Source organism: Alnus glutinosa, chromosome 5 (assembly GCF_958979055.1).
Source record: "Alnus glutinosa chromosome 5, dhAlnGlut1.1, whole genome shotgun sequence".
NCBI classification, from domain to species: Eukaryota; Viridiplantae; Streptophyta; class Magnoliopsida; order Fagales; family Betulaceae; genus Alnus; species Alnus glutinosa.
In genome coordinates this window covers 28689613-28707989 of record NC_084890.1, presented here as the reverse complement: position 1 = coordinate 28707989, position 18377 = coordinate 28689613, and the positions used below count along the sequence as shown (strand labels likewise).

The following is an 18377-nucleotide window of genomic DNA, read 5'->3' as shown; positions in this document are numbered from 1 at the left end:
TAATTTGCAAGTGATCTCTCAACTTGAGATTTAGACTATGCTAGGTGATCATTGGAGAATAATTAGTTTGGGAGTTATTCATTGGAACTCTAGTACCATATTGCTAGCAGATCTTTTAAGCCCTACCTTAGCAATCCTTGACTTCTGGAAACAACTCAACCAAGTTTTCATGAACCGGTTGACAGGCTAACTGTCCAAGGGAACTGGGGGACTACTGGAGGACCATATTACCAGCGGAGCTCTAAAGCTTGGCTGCCCAAACGAGGGAAGCCCTCAAAATATGCCCATACCAACATAGCCAAAACCAAACCCGACAATCTAGTCTAGGGGCCTTATACCTGGTCGGTATACACTCTCTTGAGTGCAACACTCTATAATCGACCCCCCCAATGGCCAGCTCAGTCAACTACATGTTCACACTGGTGGTCTCCACGTCAATAGCAAAATACAGTCGGTCGGGAGACCCTAAGCCCCTAGAGAGAGATGGCGGGGGCAACTAGTCTATAAAAGGAAAGAAGGTCTCACTAGGTACATACCCTGTTTTCCTATACTACCCCTTTCTATTCAGTTTCTATCTGGCCTCCTAGAGACTCTTACTAACTTGGGTGTTGAAGTACGTACTCTCATTCCTCTCTGGGACCGCTGGCTTCTGACAAGCTCTCCTTTTTTTTTAACAAGAAGAGTTCCTCCCTAAAAAGCGACCTTGAGGTCCCTGTAAACTTGGGGTCAAACTCTAATTGTGTATGGACCCAAATTCTTCTACGTACGTACGGGCAAGTAGCATCTCAAAGGATATCAGAAAATAAGTTGTAGTTGGCATTAAGAAGTATTTGTGTTTATTTAAGATTTAATTTATTGAAATTTTGTAGACTATTTTCTTTTCTTTTCTTTTCTTTTCTTTTCTTTTTTTTTTTTTTTTTTATGAAAATGGATTTTTAATGAAAACGTTTTCAGACAGGAATCCAATGATTAATTAGTGGTTTACAATAATCGCCCGCTCATCAAGACTAAGCCCACTTTTTTTTTTCTCATGAAAAATAGGGTTCTTTATCTATCGAGAAGTGATACAAAAACCTCCAATACACACCACTTATGCGCTCACTCTCTTATATGGGGTGGGGCTCATCATGTCCATGTAATGTGAGTCCCACACCATGTGAGAGGGTGAGTATGTAAGAAGTATGTATTGAGTGTTTTTTAAACTTTTCCCTTATATATATACAATAAAAGAACAATAATTGCTCAAGACTAGGTCCACTTTTATTTTTTTCTATGAAAAAGAGGGTTCTTTATATATATATATATATATATATATATATATATATATATATATATATATTAAGATGTTCTGTATTCATAACTGGTAGAATTCAAGCATTGCGCCTTCTGGGTTTTCTTGGTCGGAGCTATATATGGAACCAGAAGGGACAAGCATGGTTAGACTTAGGGACCTCTCTCCCCGTTCCTTGTGTTCAGGAGCTGGCAAAAGGAGACGACGGCGACCGTCCTGCCACGGTATATATGTGCGTCCCGATCAGGAACCTCCCAACATGTCCTACTCCACAGCTGCTTTACCCCAAGTCCCCAGTCATCGACATGCAAAAGCTATTCTCCCCGAAATTTATGGACTCTGAGTTGCACAAGATGCACCATGCAAGCAAAGAATGGGGCTTCTTCCAGGTGACCATGATCTACCTTGGACGCTTGAGTGGATAAGATATGAATTCTCTCTATTTTTTTTTTTTTTTTTAAAGAGTTCTATTGAAACCTATTGAGATTTTCTGACTTTCTAATCACACTCTAATTTTTTTTTCCCTAAATTACTTTATGTTTAAATCATTAAGAAAAATCGTTTATATGAAAATACTTGGATATACAGGGTGTACATGACTAGAAAGAGGTGATTGATTTAAAGAATAGAATACCACATGCATGGATGACTAAAAAAATTAAAAATAATAAACTACTAGGGTGCAAATTGATTTTTTTTACTCTTTTATAGGTGCTATGGTCCTCACATAGTTGAGTTCTAAATGAATTTCCTTAAAAAAAATAAAATAAATAATAAAAGATAAAAGATGAGAACTTCACTTATAATCAATCCCTGATCTTTCATTACTTTTGCAAAAAGATACCCAAACTTCTAAAAGTGTCAATTTAGGTATCTATCTTCCAATTATTTTCAATTTCAACCATCTGTTTGAATTTGTTAAATCCTGTCAAAATTTCTAGAGTACCCCTCCTTTTTAGGAAAGAAAAGAAAAAAAAAAAAAAAATTGTTATGATTTAGGCATTGGTCAATTTAACTGGATTTGCAAAAATACCTATGCTTGAATCTTTAAAAAAATTTATAAATTTTTTTAAAAAATAAAAAATAAACACATTGTATTTTGAGAATTTTGATAGAATTTAACGAAAAATTACAACATAAGGTTGAAATTAAAAAAGAAAAAAAGAAAAAAAAAAGAGGGTTAAATACAATTCACCCCACTCCCCAAAGTTGTCACCTGTTTTTAATTTAGCTACCAAAATTTAAAAATTTGCAATGTGTCCCCTCAAAATTTCCAGAATTTTCAATGTCGCCATTTTGTTAGCCTTTTCTGTTAAACCAGACATAATGTGCATCACATGCGTGGCACGTGACTTTTTTATGCAAATTTGTCAATTTTACCCTTATTTAGGCTTGGTCAATTACGGAATTGACCTTAAAGCTATCATCCCCTACCTTCATCCGGGTTCGGGTCAGGTCTTGCAGTAAATCCTCTAATCTCTCGCAGCTCAAAAATAGCTTTTATCATTTCAATTTATTTTTGACAACGCCGCAACACAACCAAACTTGAGTGATTTAAGATAGAAGTTATCAATTGAGGAAGAACCCCAACCCTCAGCAAAACCCTCAGGGTTATGGAAACTCTGAAACCAAAACTGTCAACATCACAACAAGAATTTCATCCCAACTCTAAAACCATAACGCTCAGAATAATTAAGCTTTCCACCACCACTACTTCAATTCATATCCATATGCAAATTCAACTCCATAACAAAAACCCAATTCACAGAGAAAGTATTTGACCAACACAATTTCTTCTTTAACCATAACACAGCAACATCATCAAAGCGACATTCTTTCAAACCCCTTGGGGATACAAGGTAAGAAATTAGAAATTATCGATTGGGGAAAGCCCAATTCAAGCCAACGATTCAGATTAAAATTGCACAAAACACAAATATTCAACAAAAAAATATTCCATTTCATTTCCAACATACACATAACCCGGATCGAGGAAATCCATCTTCTTCACAAACAAAACCAAAAAAAATAAATAAAATATAAAGTGCAAGAAATTGAAATTAAACCCTAACCCTAACCCAGACCACATCAATGACAACGAGACAACACCGGCAAACCAGACCACATCTGTTGCTTCGAGGTCTTTGACTTTGCTAAGCACCAAATCCAAAACCTCAGCCACTTGTTCCAAAACCTCGTCAGCTGAGATTAGCGACGATGGGTCTGATATGGCCGCCACATGGAACGGCGTCATCTGGTCGTGGTTGCGTAGACCCACATCGGCAATCGAGTGGTTCAGTACGTTCACCGCCTCCGGCGTTAGGGTTTACTGGATCGTGCTCAGTCCTGCTCTCATTTCCGAATCACCAACTTCACCAAAACCGAAAAACCCCACAAGCGGTCCCGATTCTATGAACTGGGTATTGCAGGAAAAGCTTTGAGTGTGCGAAATTCACAGTTGAAAACAAGAAGATCGGTTACGCGTGAAGATTCGGCGAGGAATAAATGGAAAACGACAGCGTTTGTGTAGGGTAAAATTGAGAAGTTGACATGGAAAATGAAGATGTTTTGGCCGGAGTGAGGGTAAAACAGACAAATTTACATTAAAAAAAAAAAAAAAAAAAAAAAAAAAAAAAAAAGTCACGTGACACGCAGGTGATGCAAATTTCGTCTGGTTTGACAAATAAGGCAAAAGGAATGGTGACATTGAAAATTCTGAAAACTTTGTGGGGGCACATTACCAATTTTTAAAATTTGGTAGTCAAATTGAAAACGGATGACAAATTGGGGCGTGAATTGTATTTAACCCAAAAAAAATAAAAGATGGATACCCTAAAATGACACTTTTCAAAGTTTGAATAGTCACCCAAAACTTCATAAAGCAAGTCAATGATTTGAGAGTCCAACAAACCCTCGTTTGGTGACCGACTTGTTCAACTCAAATATGCAGAGCTACTCTTTAATATTCTGCTCGTCTTTTCTCCAATTAATTTTCCCAACACATTACGTATAGAAAAGAAATTTCAGCCACAACAATTAATTTCACTAACCGCTCATTAAATGAATACATCGGCATTGGTTGCATTCCGAATTGCAATTAATCTGAGCAGCTAATGAGAGAGGGCCTTGATAGAGTTCACATGTCCGAATAAATAACCTTCACACCTCAAGCTACCTAAACACCAAATCGGGCTATATATACATATATATCTCATTGGGCCTTTCTTATTAGTTGCCCTGATTGGCTGCAATTCGGTCAATCGATGGATAAGTTTTATTTTAATTATAAGAGACAGTTTTCTACATGAATCTATTATTATAATTCCTTTCAAGTAAAAGTTGGAAATGTTTTGTAGTTAATAAATCATGGGGTGAGCACTTCATTGTTAGAGAATGTGAAATTAGACATTCAGGAATCTTTTAAGATGCCAATTGAAGAGAAGAAGAAGTACTAGCAACAAACAAGAGATTTGAAAGGGTTTGGGCAGGCCTTTGTCATGTCCGAGGAGCAAAAGCTTGACTGGGGAGACATGTTCTACATGGTCACACTTCCAACCTATTTGAAGAAGCCCCACTTGTTCCCCAAGTTCACCATACCATTGAGGTTCAATCTCTCTCTCTTTCTAGGAATGAAAAAGATGAGCATCTCGAACAGAAATACTACACATACAGTCAAGTGTTCAGTCTTTAACATGACAGTAAAATTTACTATTAGATTCTACTTATACTTTTATTTGTTATTTCATTTAATAGAGATTTTCATTATCATGTCAGAGAATATGAAAACATAGAAATGAAGCTATTAAAGGTGAAGGAGTAGTCTTTATATTTAAATTTTCACATGCAGAGATAAGTTAGAAGCTTACTCAACAGAGCTTTAAAACCTTGCAATGAAAATCCTTAAACTTATGGCGAAAGCTCTAAGAATGAAAAATAATGACATGAAGAACCAGTTTGAAGTTGGGTGGCAAGCAATTAGAATGAACTACTACCCTCCATGTCCGCAACCGGAACTTGTCATCGGCCTCAACCCTCACTCTGACACCATTGGCCTAACAATTCTCCTCCAACTCAATGAAATGGAAGGCCTCGAGATACAAAAAGATGGGATATGGATGCCTATTAAACCCCTCCCTAATGCTTTTATTGTCAACATTAGAGACATTTTGGAGGTAAATCAAGGACTTTGTTTTGTGTTTTCTTCTTATTGTGCATACTTTCTAGAACCAAACATATGCTTGAGTTACAGAAACTCGTCTTTTATGCGTTTTCCATGCATGTTTCGGCAGATTGTGACCATTGGAATATACTGTAGCATTGAGCATTGGGCTACTGTTAACTCAGTGAAGGAAAGGCTCTCTATGGCCACACTTTACAGGCTTAGACTAGAACGAGATATGGGTCCAGCACCAAGCCTTATTACTCCAGAATCACCAGCATTCTTCAAAAGAATAGGGGTTTCAGATTACTTCAAGGGCTTTTTCTCTTGTAAACTCAATGGGAAGTCGAACATTGATGTCATGAGGGTCCAGAATGACGAACAGAAAGGCTCTTAAGAATTATCTTTCAGATTGAAAAACTCAATGACTACAGTATATGTAGTACTACTCTATATATAAAAAAATAAATACGATGAAAGCTATTCTGTAATATGAGTGCTAGCTAGCTAGTGGCGGATCCTATGTTCAATATCCTGTTTTGATTATATGTAAGCCATATTTAAATAAACACATATTCATGATAAAATTATTTGTTTTGCCAATGCCCAATGAACTTATCATTCATTCTAGAGTAAAAAATTGACCACCAAACTTTAGAGCTTAAACTTGATGGAGATGCATGGAGTCAATTCATGGGGGCACTAGTAGCCTCTTGTTTTGGGGGAAAAAAAAAAAAAAAAGCAAAGAGAGAGAGAGAAGTAGAAGAAATATCATAGCTGTAAATTCAAGGGGGCTAAGTTTTGACGTCCAAGCCAGGCAAGGACAAATTTAAAGATTTAATGAGTCACTGACCTTATAAACTAGAAATTTAATTTCAAGTATGAGGATGAGCAATTTTAAAGAACTAACTTCTTATTTGTCCATGCAAATTTAACCATAAACCTTTAAACTTGTAATTAAAGGTTTATATTATTTTATTATTGCGGGATGCTTTTACTTGTGCTTTTTGATTCAAAAAAAAGACATTTTTAATTGTAAATATATAACACAAAAGAGAAAGTCATACCTAAAATAAAATTTACAGGATATTATTCTTAGAGAATCAAATAAAGTAGCCCAAACGATAGAGAATCAAATAAATCTCAAACATGTATCCAACTGCTAAACGATAGAGGTTGTCCAAGAAATCCAATCAAGTTTGTGTTGCCTTTCGACAATTAGGTTTTGTTTGATCAAAATTTTTAGATGCTGATTTTGCATGCAGAGATACCTTAGAAGCTTACTTAGTTGAATTAAAAAGTCCTGCCTTGAAAATCCTCAACCTCATGGGAAAAGCTCTCAAAATGGAAGCTACGGATATGAAAGAGTTGTTCGAAGAAGGGCGGCAAAGCATAAGAATGAATTATTATCCTCCATATTCGCAACCAGAGCTTGTCATCGGCCTAACAATCCTCCTACAGGTCAATGATATGGAGGGTCTCTAGATAAGCAAAAATGGGATGTGGATTCCTGTTAAACCCCTCCCTAATGCCTTTGTTGTCAACATTGGAGATATCCTCGAGGTAGGTGGCATAACATTTTCTAAAATATTCTTGAGATATTTCGGATTCATTTTTGTTCTGTAGTGGTTTTTTGCATGAATTATGTGTAAAAGTGTGGATACTGTCAACTTTTATATATATGCATATGCAAATGCATGAAATATCATTTTCTTTTCACGTGCTATGTCTTTTGTCATCTATCTTTTTTTTTCTTTTTTTTTTCAACAGAAACTATCATAATCTTCAATCAAAATAGAAAAATTGAAAACACTTGACCCTTAGAAAAGCAAGGATCTAGGGATGTACGACTTCCCTAAAAACAATACTGGAGATACTAGTAGGAGTATCCTCCAGCCAACACAAATCAATCATAGTTCAAGCAGCCTCTTTAGCAAGACAATGGGCTGCTAAGTTGGCTTCTCTATAAGCAAAAGTAAAATTACAAGTGCGTAAACTTTGCTTCTCAATATGAATACTTTCCAGAAGGTGACCAGATCTAGACAGATAAGGAGGATCTGAGTTAATTTCCAAAATAACCTGAGCTGCATCTGCTTCAAAAATGGCATAAAGAAATCCAACCTCTTTCGCGAACTGAACGGCCTCCGGTGCAACTATGGTTTTTGCAATCTTGGCATCCACCAGCAAAATTTTAGTGAGACTTTGGGCCCCCAAAAAAAGCCTCATGCAATCCCTAGCTATTATTCCCAAATCAATACAGCCCTTTGTTTTATTTATGGCAGCGTCCTAATTGATCTTTATAAAACTAGTCGGGGGAGGACTCCACATCACACGTTCTCGACGAGGACCAGTTTCTGTTACAGAGTGGTTCACAAGCAAGTCCAGCTGCTTACACTCCTTATATTCCCGTATGAATTTGACCTTTGCAGGATATACTTCATCTGGATGGGTAAAAACTCCTTCAAAAACGTATTTATTCCTTCTAAACCATATTCCACATGCCACCACTGCCAACAACTCTATATTCTCCTTGCTGAAACGTTGTAAACAATCTTCAAATCTCCCCTTAAAATTGAAACCTGTACCACTACACTTCTAGAATGGGGATGTTTTGCTACCCCACACGTCTTGGGCTGCTGGACAGAAAGAAAGAAAATATAATTAGAAGTGAAAATGATGAGAAGGAAAGAAAATATATACATGGAATAATATCTTATCCCTAACTATGGCATTTATTGTACGTATATATGGTTTAGCAGATGGTAAAGAATGGTTTATACAGAAGCATTTGAGCATTGAGAAATGGTTAACTCCGAGAAGGAAAGACTCTCTATAGCCGCATTTTACAGCCCAAAGCTGGATGGGAAGATGGGATTGGCACCGAGCCTTGTTACAATAAAGAGACCAACATTGTTCAAAAGAATAGGTGTTGATGAATACTTCAGGGGATTTTATTCACGCGAACTACGTGACAAATCATACATCGATGCCATGAGGATCCAAAATGAGGAAGATGAAAAAAGTCAATAAGTACCATTTAATATGAATTATTATGAAAGAAAATGTCAATAAGTCCCATTTAAGTACTTTAAAATGAGGTATATAAATGGATTGTCTAATCAAACTATCATACTATTGCATGCAAATTAGACTGAGACGAATATGAATGTGCACATAACGACTATTCTGCTACCCTAATTGTGACCAATTTAATTTAACGATTTGTTCTAGAGAAAAAGAAAAAAAGAGTAGATGTTATATTTTGTTGGACACAAACCAAGGCTTTAAATTCTAAATTAAGGTGGCCTTTTAATACTTATGATATCAAAAGACTCTTGATAAGCCCTCTTTCAACCTCTCCCCCTAGTAGCATAACATAATACATTTCAGTATAGTAAACATTTCTACCACCATGTTTACAACCTATAATGATGCAGCATAGTACTATAGCTTTGATACGAATTGATGCAGCACAATATAGTTAGTACAAAAAACATTGAGCTTTTTGGCTTTTCTCGAATACCATAAATCCGTGTATAAACGACAAAAGAAAAAAAAAATCTTGGTTTTTTTTTTAAAAAAATGGCACTAGATTATGAACATAATTAAAGAAAATTAAATTAAAACTAGATTGATAGAACATTCAAATTTACATTCTCAAAAACCAAACAAAAATATTATATAACCAAACAAATCTCATCGGGTTCACTCGTGGTTTTAGCTTCATTCTGATGGCCTAACCTCAAACCCTTCCCAAGGAAATAAACTCACGAGATTCTCATATTTTCCTGAAAAAAATACAGAAGTGGCTTCTTTGGCAATGCCGAAATCGACCTTTCTGGAAGACTTCAATCAAAAGATTGCCATCACCTGGCAAATCCGAGAGGTGTTGTTGAACTACAAAATGCTAACGATGCCGGCGCCACGACTATTTGTCTCTTCCTGGACCGTCGTGTCCATGGCTCTAAGTCACTCTTGTCTAACACCTTGGCGCAGTGGCAACACGTAGCTCTCTTGTCCTATAACGATGGTCAAGATTACTCATTTTCTTTTCCTCATTTTCCCAAAAATCAAACAAAACTCTTATTTAAACGAAAGCGAAAATTTTAAAACTAATAAAACCGAAACGAAATCTGTTTGCAAAAAAAAAAAAAGGGAAAAAACCAATTGTCAAATACTCAAGGAGAGAGAGGAAGTGAGCGTAAATGACTGAGTCAAAGCACAAACGAGGCCAGCTCTTCGGGCACTATAATATTTGCAGATCTCATCTAATCCTTGTGTGTTGGTTCAATTTTTCGGCTTTTGGTTATCCAAGTGGTGAAATGGGAATGTAGAGCTGAAAGGATTTTACACATTAACGTCAAGGGGTTTGAATAAGAAAGAGAATTAGTTGCGAACATGTGGTTTTTTCGGGAGGGGTTGGAAGAGAGATGGGCATAGCCTAGGAGCTTAGTGGTGTTTAGTTAATGCTAGTATTTTTTGCATAATTATTCCTAGAGTTTAGTTAACACCAGGAATTCTAGAAAGTTTACCCAGAAATTATTTCTCGCGTTTAATACATAAACTCTTCATGAATTATAACTTTGTATTCTTTGAATAAAACTTTGAACGCCATCAAAATTGTCTTCATTCGATATCAGAATCACAAGATAAGGTACGTTGTTTTAGTAGACATGGTCTCCTCGTAAACTGACATGCATCATCCTCCTCAGGTGTGAGAGAATTCGTTCTCGAATTCTAATCGTATTTGCCTCAATCTTTCGAATGGCCAATTAATCCCTCACATCCCTTCCATCACAGATTTTGCATATTACATAGCTCTTTTCACTTTTGTTTTCTCCTTTGTGAAGAATATCTTGTGTGAGAGTGAGATTTGAATATATAAGAGCTTTCAGTTTTGCTTCATTATTTTTTGTACTCCATCTTTGGTTAATGAATTTCTTTGTGATCGCATCCGCCTATAGATGTACCTCACATCAAACTCCCATTCTCATTCTCACGCTCCCAAATGCACACTTCCTAATGTAGCACTAAAAATCACCATTAGATTTTGAATGAGTCATTATTGGATTTTCGATATAATGGTGATTTTTAGTACCACAATAGGGAGTGCATTTGGAAGTGTGTGTAAAATTTCTCATATATATACTCCTAAGTCAGCCACACACACCCGGGAAAAAAAAACAAAAACAAAAACAAAAACAAAAAAACAAAACAAAAACAAACAAACAAACAAACCCCACCAACAATGAAAACTTCATAAATTTTGCTTGAAAGAGTCAAATTTTGGTGGGACAAGACTTTTAGAATGTGATGCACTCCTCTTTTAGAAAGGAAAGAACTTAACGTGAAAGGCTAATTTTTCAACCAACAGTAGGAGTAGGCTAATGTTAAAAGACATGTTATACACACTCTCATTCCCACACTTCAAAATACACTCTCTAACATGGCACTAAAAATCACCATTAAATTTTGGATGGACCACTATTAGATTTTGAATTCAATAGTGATTTTTAGTGCCACATGAAGGAATGTGCACTTGAGAGTGTGGAAATAAGAGTGTGCATAGCATTTCTCTAATGTTAATATATATGTGGGGTGCATGAAACTTCATGAACTCCTCTTCTAAATTCAAGCCACCATATCAACAATAATTTTTATAATTAGCAGGTGATCCCTCAAATTGAGATTTATACTATGCTAGCTGGTAATTGGAGAATAATTAGTTTGGGAATTATTCATTGGAACTCGAGGACCATATTGCTAGCGGATCTTTTGGGCCCCACCTTAGCAATCCATCGACCGCTAGAAATAACTCAACCAAGTTCCCATGGACCAGTTGATAGGCTAACTGTCCAAGGGAACTAGGGGTAGGGGTGGGCAAAACCCGCCCAAACCCGCCCCGCCCCGTGAAAACTGGTTTTCAAGTTGAAAATCGTGAGTATGGGTCCAGATTTTGCAAACCTGTGTGGGGCGGGGCAGGTTGTGGGTATACAAATTTTAAAACCCCGGATACCCGCCCCGCCCCACATAAACCTAAAAGACCTAAAAATAAAAAACCCTAACCCCCCCTTGCCCCTCGCAAGTCACGGATTCACGCCTCACTTCTTAGTTCTTTCTTCATCTTCGTTACTCGTTAGTCCCTGTCATGTGTATTTCAGAAGGTTATGTTTGAGCAGGACTGTAGGAGGACGGCGGATGAGATATGTACAGGTAGGGTTGTGATTTGAGAAAAGAAGATGCTAAAACCTGAAAGGAAAAGAAAAGATGACGCGTTGAAGGCCCTTGGCAGATGAAGATTGAATGGTGGAAGGTTGGAAGGATGGAAGCATCTAGAATGCACGTGGCGAAAGATTGGGCAGTGGGTAGTATCTCGAGGTCCACATGGCAAATGAAGATTGAATGGGAAGCTAATGTTTTACAACTGTTAGTCACACTATTCCAAACGATGTGTTTGGTTTGATAAATCATGCACATCCATAAGGTGCATTTAGGCATTTTAGCTGTTATCACACGATTCACTCACATTTCTCTTGCATCAGGTACCACCTCACGAAATCTCCAACAATGAAGATGAACCATCTCTGGGCCGTTCTGCTCCGTCCGATGAAGATCAAAAAATCGAAGAACGTCGATGCTCTCGTGAGGTACCATCTGATTTTGTGAATCAAAGATTTTAGCCCTAAGATGTGATCATACGCGATTCACGCACGTCCTATGGTCCAAATTTTTTGAATCAAAGATTGTCTAGTTCCGAATATATCTGGTCTGCTCCCAATTTTTTACTTGTTTGTTATTTTTTTCTGTATCTTTTTTACTTTTGTTTGTGTTGGTGGTGTCGTGGTGGTGTTTGTGTTGTAGCTAGCTAGTAGCTGGTTAGGGAAAGAGTGGGTTCTACAGAATACCCGCCCCTACCCGAGACCCGTGGATTGAGCACAATTTTGTCAGGCCACGGGTAGGAATGTTGGAACCCGCAAGGTGCAAGTTTGGGGGCAACAAGGATGAAATCCGCCCCGTACCCACCCATAATTTGGGGGCTACTGGAGGACCATATTACCAGCGGGCCTCTAGGGTTCGGCTGCCCAAACAAGGGAAGCCCTCAAAATATGCCCATACCAACAGAGCCAAAACCAAACCTGACAGTCTAGCCCAAGGGCCTCAAACCCGAGAATACACACTCTCGAGTGCAACACTCTGTAATCAACCCCCCCCCCCCCCCCCCCAATGGCCAACTCACTCAACTTCCCACTCACACTGGTGGTCTCCACGTCAGTAGCAAAATACAGGTGTCTGGGAGGCCCTAAAATCGTAGAGAGAGATGGCGGGGGCAACGAGTCTATAAAAGGAAAGAAGGTCTCCCTAAGTACACACATTGTTTTCCTATACTACCCCTTTCTATTCAATTTCTCTTCGACATCCTACAGACTCTTACTAACTTGGGTGTTGGAGTGCTCACATTCCTCTCGAACCACGGGCTTCTGACGACCTCTCTTATTTTACAAGAAGAGTTCCTCCCTAAAAAGCAAACTTGAGGTCACCGTAAATTTGGGGTCAAACTGTAATTGTGTATGGACCCAGATTTTTCTCCGGGCAAGTAGCATCTCAAAGGATATTTGAAAATAAGTTGTAGTTGGCATTAAGAAGTATTTGTGTTTATTTAAGATTTATTGACATTTTGTAGACTATTTAATTATGGTTTACTTTTTTGAAGAAAATGGATTTTTAATGAAAACGTTTCCGGACAGGAATCCAATGATTAGTGGTTAGCATATATATACCATTCCTTAGACTTACATGGATAAGAACAATAATTGCCCGCTCATCAAGAGTAAGTCCACTTTTTTTTTTCTTTGAAAAAGAGGGTTCTTTATATATATATATATATATATATATATATATATATATATATATATATATATATTAAGATGTTCTGTATTCATAATAGGTAGAATTCAAGCATTGTGCCTTCTGGGTTTTCTTGGTTGGAGATATATATATATATATATATATGGAACCACGGGCTTCTGACGACCTCTCTTATTTTACAAGAAGAGTTCCTCCCTAAAAAGCAAACTTGAGGTCACTGTAAATTTGGGGTCAAACTGTAATTGTGTATGGACCCAGATTTTTCTCCGGGCAAGTAGCATCTCAAAGGATATTTGAAAATAAGTTGTAGTTGGCATTAAGAAGTATTTGTGTTTATTTAAGATTTATTGACATTTTGTAGACTATTTAATTATGGTTTACTTTTTTGAAGAAAATGGATTTTTAATGAAAACGTTTTCGGACAGGAATCCAATGATTATTGGTTAGCATGCACCATGCCTTAGACTTACATGGATAAGAACAATAATTGCCCGCTCATCAAGACTAAGTCCACTGTTTTTTTTCTTTGAAAAAGAGGGTTCTTTATATATATATATATATTAAGATGTTCTGTATTCATAATAGGTAGAATTCAAGCATTGTGCCTTCTGGGTTTTCTTGGTTGGAGCTATATATATATATATGGAACCAGAAGTAACATGGTTAGATTTAGGGAGCTCTCTCCCCGTTCCTTGTGTTCAGGAGCTGGCGAAGGAGACAAAGGCGATAGTGCCACCGAGGTATGTGCGTCCCGATCAGGAACCTCCCAACCTGTCCGACTCCACAGCTTCTTTACCCCAAGTCCCAGTCATCGACATGCAAAAACTATTCTCCCCGAAATTTATGGACTCTGAGTTGGAGAAGATGCACCATGCAAGCAAAGAATGGGGCTTCTTCCAGGTGACTACGTTCTATATATCTTGGATACTTGAGTGGATAAGACATGAATTCCCTCTAATTTTTATATTTTTTTGAAAGAGTTCTATTGAAACTTAATGAGATTTCTGACTTTCTAATCACACTCTAATTATTTTTTCCCTAAATTATTTTATGTTCAAATCTTTAAGAAAAATCGTTTATATGAAAATACTTGGATATACTGACAGTGTGTGACTAGAAAAAGGTGAATGAGTATTTGTGGTCGTTGCATCTCATATGACTAATTTTTGCAATAGTTTTACTAAAGCAAATCAATAATTAAAAAAAAAAAAAAAAAATGATTGATTTAAAGAATAGAATACCACATGGATGATTAGAAAATTTAAAAATAATAAACTACTGGGGTGTAAATTGATTTTACTCTTTTATAGGTGCTATGGTCCTCACATATTTCTCTCCATCCCCTAGTAGGTGGGTTCTAAATGAATTTTCTTTAAAAAGAAAAAATAGGAAGAACTTTACTTATAATTCTTGATCTTTTATCACTTTAGCAAAAATGTACCCAAACTTTAAAAATTGTAAATTTAGGGTATTCATCTTTCAACTGTTTTCAATTTCAACCCTATGTTAGAATTTTCAATTAATTCCTATCAAAATTTTCAAAATACCCCTCCCTTTTAGGAAATAAAGAAAAAAAATTGCTAGGATTTAAGCGTTGGTCAGAATATAACGGAATTTGCAAAAATACCCCTGCCCGAATCTTTGAAAATTTTTATAATTTTTTTTTTGAAAAAATAAACACATGGGTATTTTGAGAATTTTGATAGAATTTAACAGAAAATTATAACAAATAGTCGAAATTTCAACAAAAAAAAAATTAAAAGATAGATACACTAAATTGACACTTTTTAAAGTTTTGATACCTTTTTTACAAAAGTGATGAAAGATCAATGGGGTGGTTCAGTCACCTCAGTCCAGCCATAGGAAGTGGTCAAGAATCCTCTTTTTTTTTTTTTGAAGGACAATTTGGAAAAAAAATTTGAGGTAGGGTCTTTTTTTTTCCACTGTTAGATACATTATGGGGTTCAATAGTCACTTTCAAACATTTGACGCCAAAATGAAAAATGGTGTATACTTCGATATGAAAAGTGTATTTTTCTCAAAAAGAAAAAAAAAATTAATAATTGATTATCACTATTATATCAATCCAATTATAGAAAAATCTTATAACAATTAATTAAATAACATTTCTCGTACTTTTAACATCATCGATTTTGGTTTTCATTTTTTCATCTGATCACTATTCTAGACTTTCATACCGGAAGTTCTCACATATGCTTCCACTTGAATGGGCCAAATAGTCTACCCAAACTTCATAAAGCAAGTCAACGATTTGAAAGTCAACAAACCCTCGTTTGGTGACCAACTTGTTCAACTCCAATATGTGGATCTGCTCTTTAATATTCTGGTCTTGTCTTTTCTTCAAGCAATTTTCAGAACACTCATTAGAATGAATACATCAGAATTGATTGTAATTTGCATACCGAATTGGAGTTAGTGAGAGAGGGTCAAGATCTAACTATCCGAATAAGTGAACCCCAGACTTCGGGCATATGGATCCCATTGGGGCCTTTCTTCTTAGCTACCTTGGTTGCCTACAATTCAGTCAATTCCCATCCTAAATGAATGGAAAAGTTTTGTTTTAATTATAAGAGATGACTTTCTACTCGAATCTCTCATATGAAACTATTGTTATAATTCCTTTCAAGTAAAAATTGAAAATGTTTTGCAGTTAATAAATCATGGGGTGAGCACTTTATTGTTGGAGAACGTGAAATTAGACATTCAAGAATTTTTTAAGCTGCCGATGGAAGAGAAGAAGAAGTATTGGCAACTACCAGGAGATTTGGAGGGGTTTGGGCAGGCCTTTGTTGTGTCCGATGAGCAAAAACTTGATTGGGGAGACATGTTCTCTCTCATCACGCTTCCAACCCATTTGAGGAAGCCTCACTTGTTCCCTAAGCTTCCCCTCCCATTTAGAGATAACTTAGAAGCCTACTCAGCAGATCTTCAAAACCTTGCAATAAAAATCCTTGAACTTATGGCAAAAGCTCTAAGAATGGAAAATAATGACATGAAGAATCAGTTTGAAGATGGGTGGCAGGCAATTAGAATGAACTACTACCCTCCATGTCCGCAACCAGAGCTTGTCATCGGCCTCAACGCTCACTCTGATGCTGTCGGCCTAACAATTCTCCTCCAACTCAATGAAATGGAAGGCCTCCAAATAAAAAAAGATGGGATGTGGATTCCTGTCATACCCCTCCCTAATGCTTTTGTTGTCAACATTGGAGACATTTTAGAGGTAAATATCATGGACTTGAAACCAGCTCGAACCGCTTTGTTATATGCTTTATTCTCATTGTTTTTTCATGCATGCATGGTTAATTTGGCAGATTGTGACCAATGGATTATACCGTAGCATCGAGCATCGTGCGACTGTAAATTCAGTAAAGGAGAGGCTCTCTATGGCCACATTTTACAACCCAAAAATGGAAGGAGATCTAGGTCCAGCCCCAAGCTTTATTACTCCAGAATCACCAGCATTATTCCAAAGAATTGGTGTTGCAGAATACTTCAAGAGACATTCCACACGCAAACTCGATGGGAAGGCGTACATTGATGCATTGAGGATCCAGGATGAGTAACAGAAAGGCTCTTAAGACCAACCAGCCTTCCATTTTAAAAAAAAACTCAATGACTACAATACTCTTCATAAGGAAATAAATGTCATGAAAACTATTGTGTAAAGAGTGCCTGTGGCTTCAGTGCTCAATCTGGTTTGATTTTAGGCATGCAAGATTTAAACAAACACATATTCATGACAAAAATGTTTGTTTTGCTGATCATAGAACTTATGATTCGACAGTAAAAAATATAATCGACCACCAGATCGACTTCACAGGCTAAACTTGAATGTGGTTTGATATGGCATGCCAATATCATATCACTATCAGTATTAGGTATGCCTTGGACGGATATTATTTTAAACCCACTCACTTTAGATAATAATAATAATAATAATAAAATAATAAAAAAAAAATCTCATGCAGTCGAGAACATCTCATCTGATCAGTAAAATGAAACTGTAATTGTGGATGGTTGAATAAAGCTTTAGCCATAACCATTGATTTCTTAGGAGAATGGCAACGTGTATGCTATATATTCCTCTGCCAGGAGCATGTGGCCAGCTAACAGAAAAGAGCACCCGGCAAAAAAAAAAGAAAAAAAATCATAGAAAATGAAGAATGGCAACATCGCATAGCTAGTGATAACATAACAAAACATGGTAAGTGTCGTTTTAGTGTTCAAAATCCAATGTCTTCTCCCTTTGAATCAGCGTTTTCTCACGAATTTTATCATTATTGTACTTAGATTTATTTATTTTAATTTATGTTTTTGAAGTGAGGTGGTACAATTGAAACAAGATTTGAAAGATAAAAAGAATTAGAACAATTCTACATATTTATTTAGTGTTGCCAACGAGTATAATGACAATGAGGTGAGCACAGAACTTCTCTTAGTTTCTTCATGTACATACTTTCTTATAGATTTTTGGATTTCAGATTATGCATCCTGATATCATGCACTGTCCGAATTAACAAGCAAAGGTTTGAGACATTTAACACTACAAAAAAAATCAGGAATTCTGGACTGTTTGAAACCGTCCATAAATTGGGAAAAACCGTCTGTAAAACGGTCCAAACAGTTTTTTCTGAACAGTTTCAAACCGTCCAGCATAATGGGTCGCTAAACTAGGTTACAGACTATTTGGGTCAAACCGTTTGCAATTCGAGATGGTTTGGCCCAAACTGTCCAAATTTTTTTTTTTTTAATAATTATAATAATTATTTTTTTTAATATAATTATTATTCTTATTTTTTTTGTCCAGCGGCCAGTTCTTCTTCCTTATACTTGAAATATCCACCGTAAATCAGCTCTAGTTCTATCGGAAATCCATAAGAGAATCGAGCTTCTTCGGTTCTTCTTGGCCGAGTTCGACATGTCACTGCCGGTCTCCTTCAGGTTCCATCGGAAATCAACAGTAAATCCGGTCACTGGGATTCAAAAAATCATTCACAAATCAAACCCAAGAATCACAATCCAAACCCAAAACAGAGA

At 36.6% G+C, this 18377-nt stretch overlaps 1 protein-coding gene and 2 pseudogenes across 1 annotated transcript; all 3 read left to right on the top strand.

Moving 5' to 3' along the window:
- Positions 1 to 1373: 1373 nt before the first annotated feature.
- On the top strand, positions 1374 to 5847 carry LOC133868411 (oxoglutarate-dependent flavonoid 7-O-demethylase 1-like; annotated as a pseudogene).
- Positions 5848 to 6130: 283 nt separating this feature from the next.
- LOC133869214 (oxoglutarate-dependent flavonoid 7-O-demethylase 1-like) lies at positions 6131 to 8480 on the top strand (annotated as a pseudogene).
- Positions 8481 to 13890: 5410 nt separating this feature from the next.
- Positions 13891 to 17086, top strand: LOC133868408 (oxoglutarate-dependent flavonoid 7-O-demethylase 1-like). Its single transcript, XM_062305295.1, has 3 exons — positions 13891 to 14216; positions 15988 to 16560; positions 16652 to 17086. Exons 1-3 carry the CDS (start codon positions 13959 to 13961, stop codon positions 16901 to 16903), a joined length of 1083 nt encoding a protein of 360 aa, XP_062161279.1. The 5' UTR covers positions 13891 to 13958; the 3' UTR covers positions 16904 to 17086.
- The last annotated feature ends 1291 nt before the right edge of the window (positions 17087 to 18377 follow it).

Bases quoted from the DNA above. Each gene is read 5' to 3' on its own strand.
- LOC133868408 (XM_062305295.1), top strand. From the start codon at position 13,959: ATGGAACCAGAAGTAACATGGTTAGATTTAGGGAGCTCTCTCCCCGTT. The intron at 14,217-15,987 runs GTGACTACGTTC...AATGTTTTGCAG, and splicing joins AAGAATGGGGCTTCTTCCAG to TTAATAAATCATGGGGTGAG. The intron at 16,561-16,651 runs GTAAATATCATG...TTAATTTGGCAG, and splicing joins ACATTGGAGACATTTTAGAG to ATTGTGACCAATGGATTATA.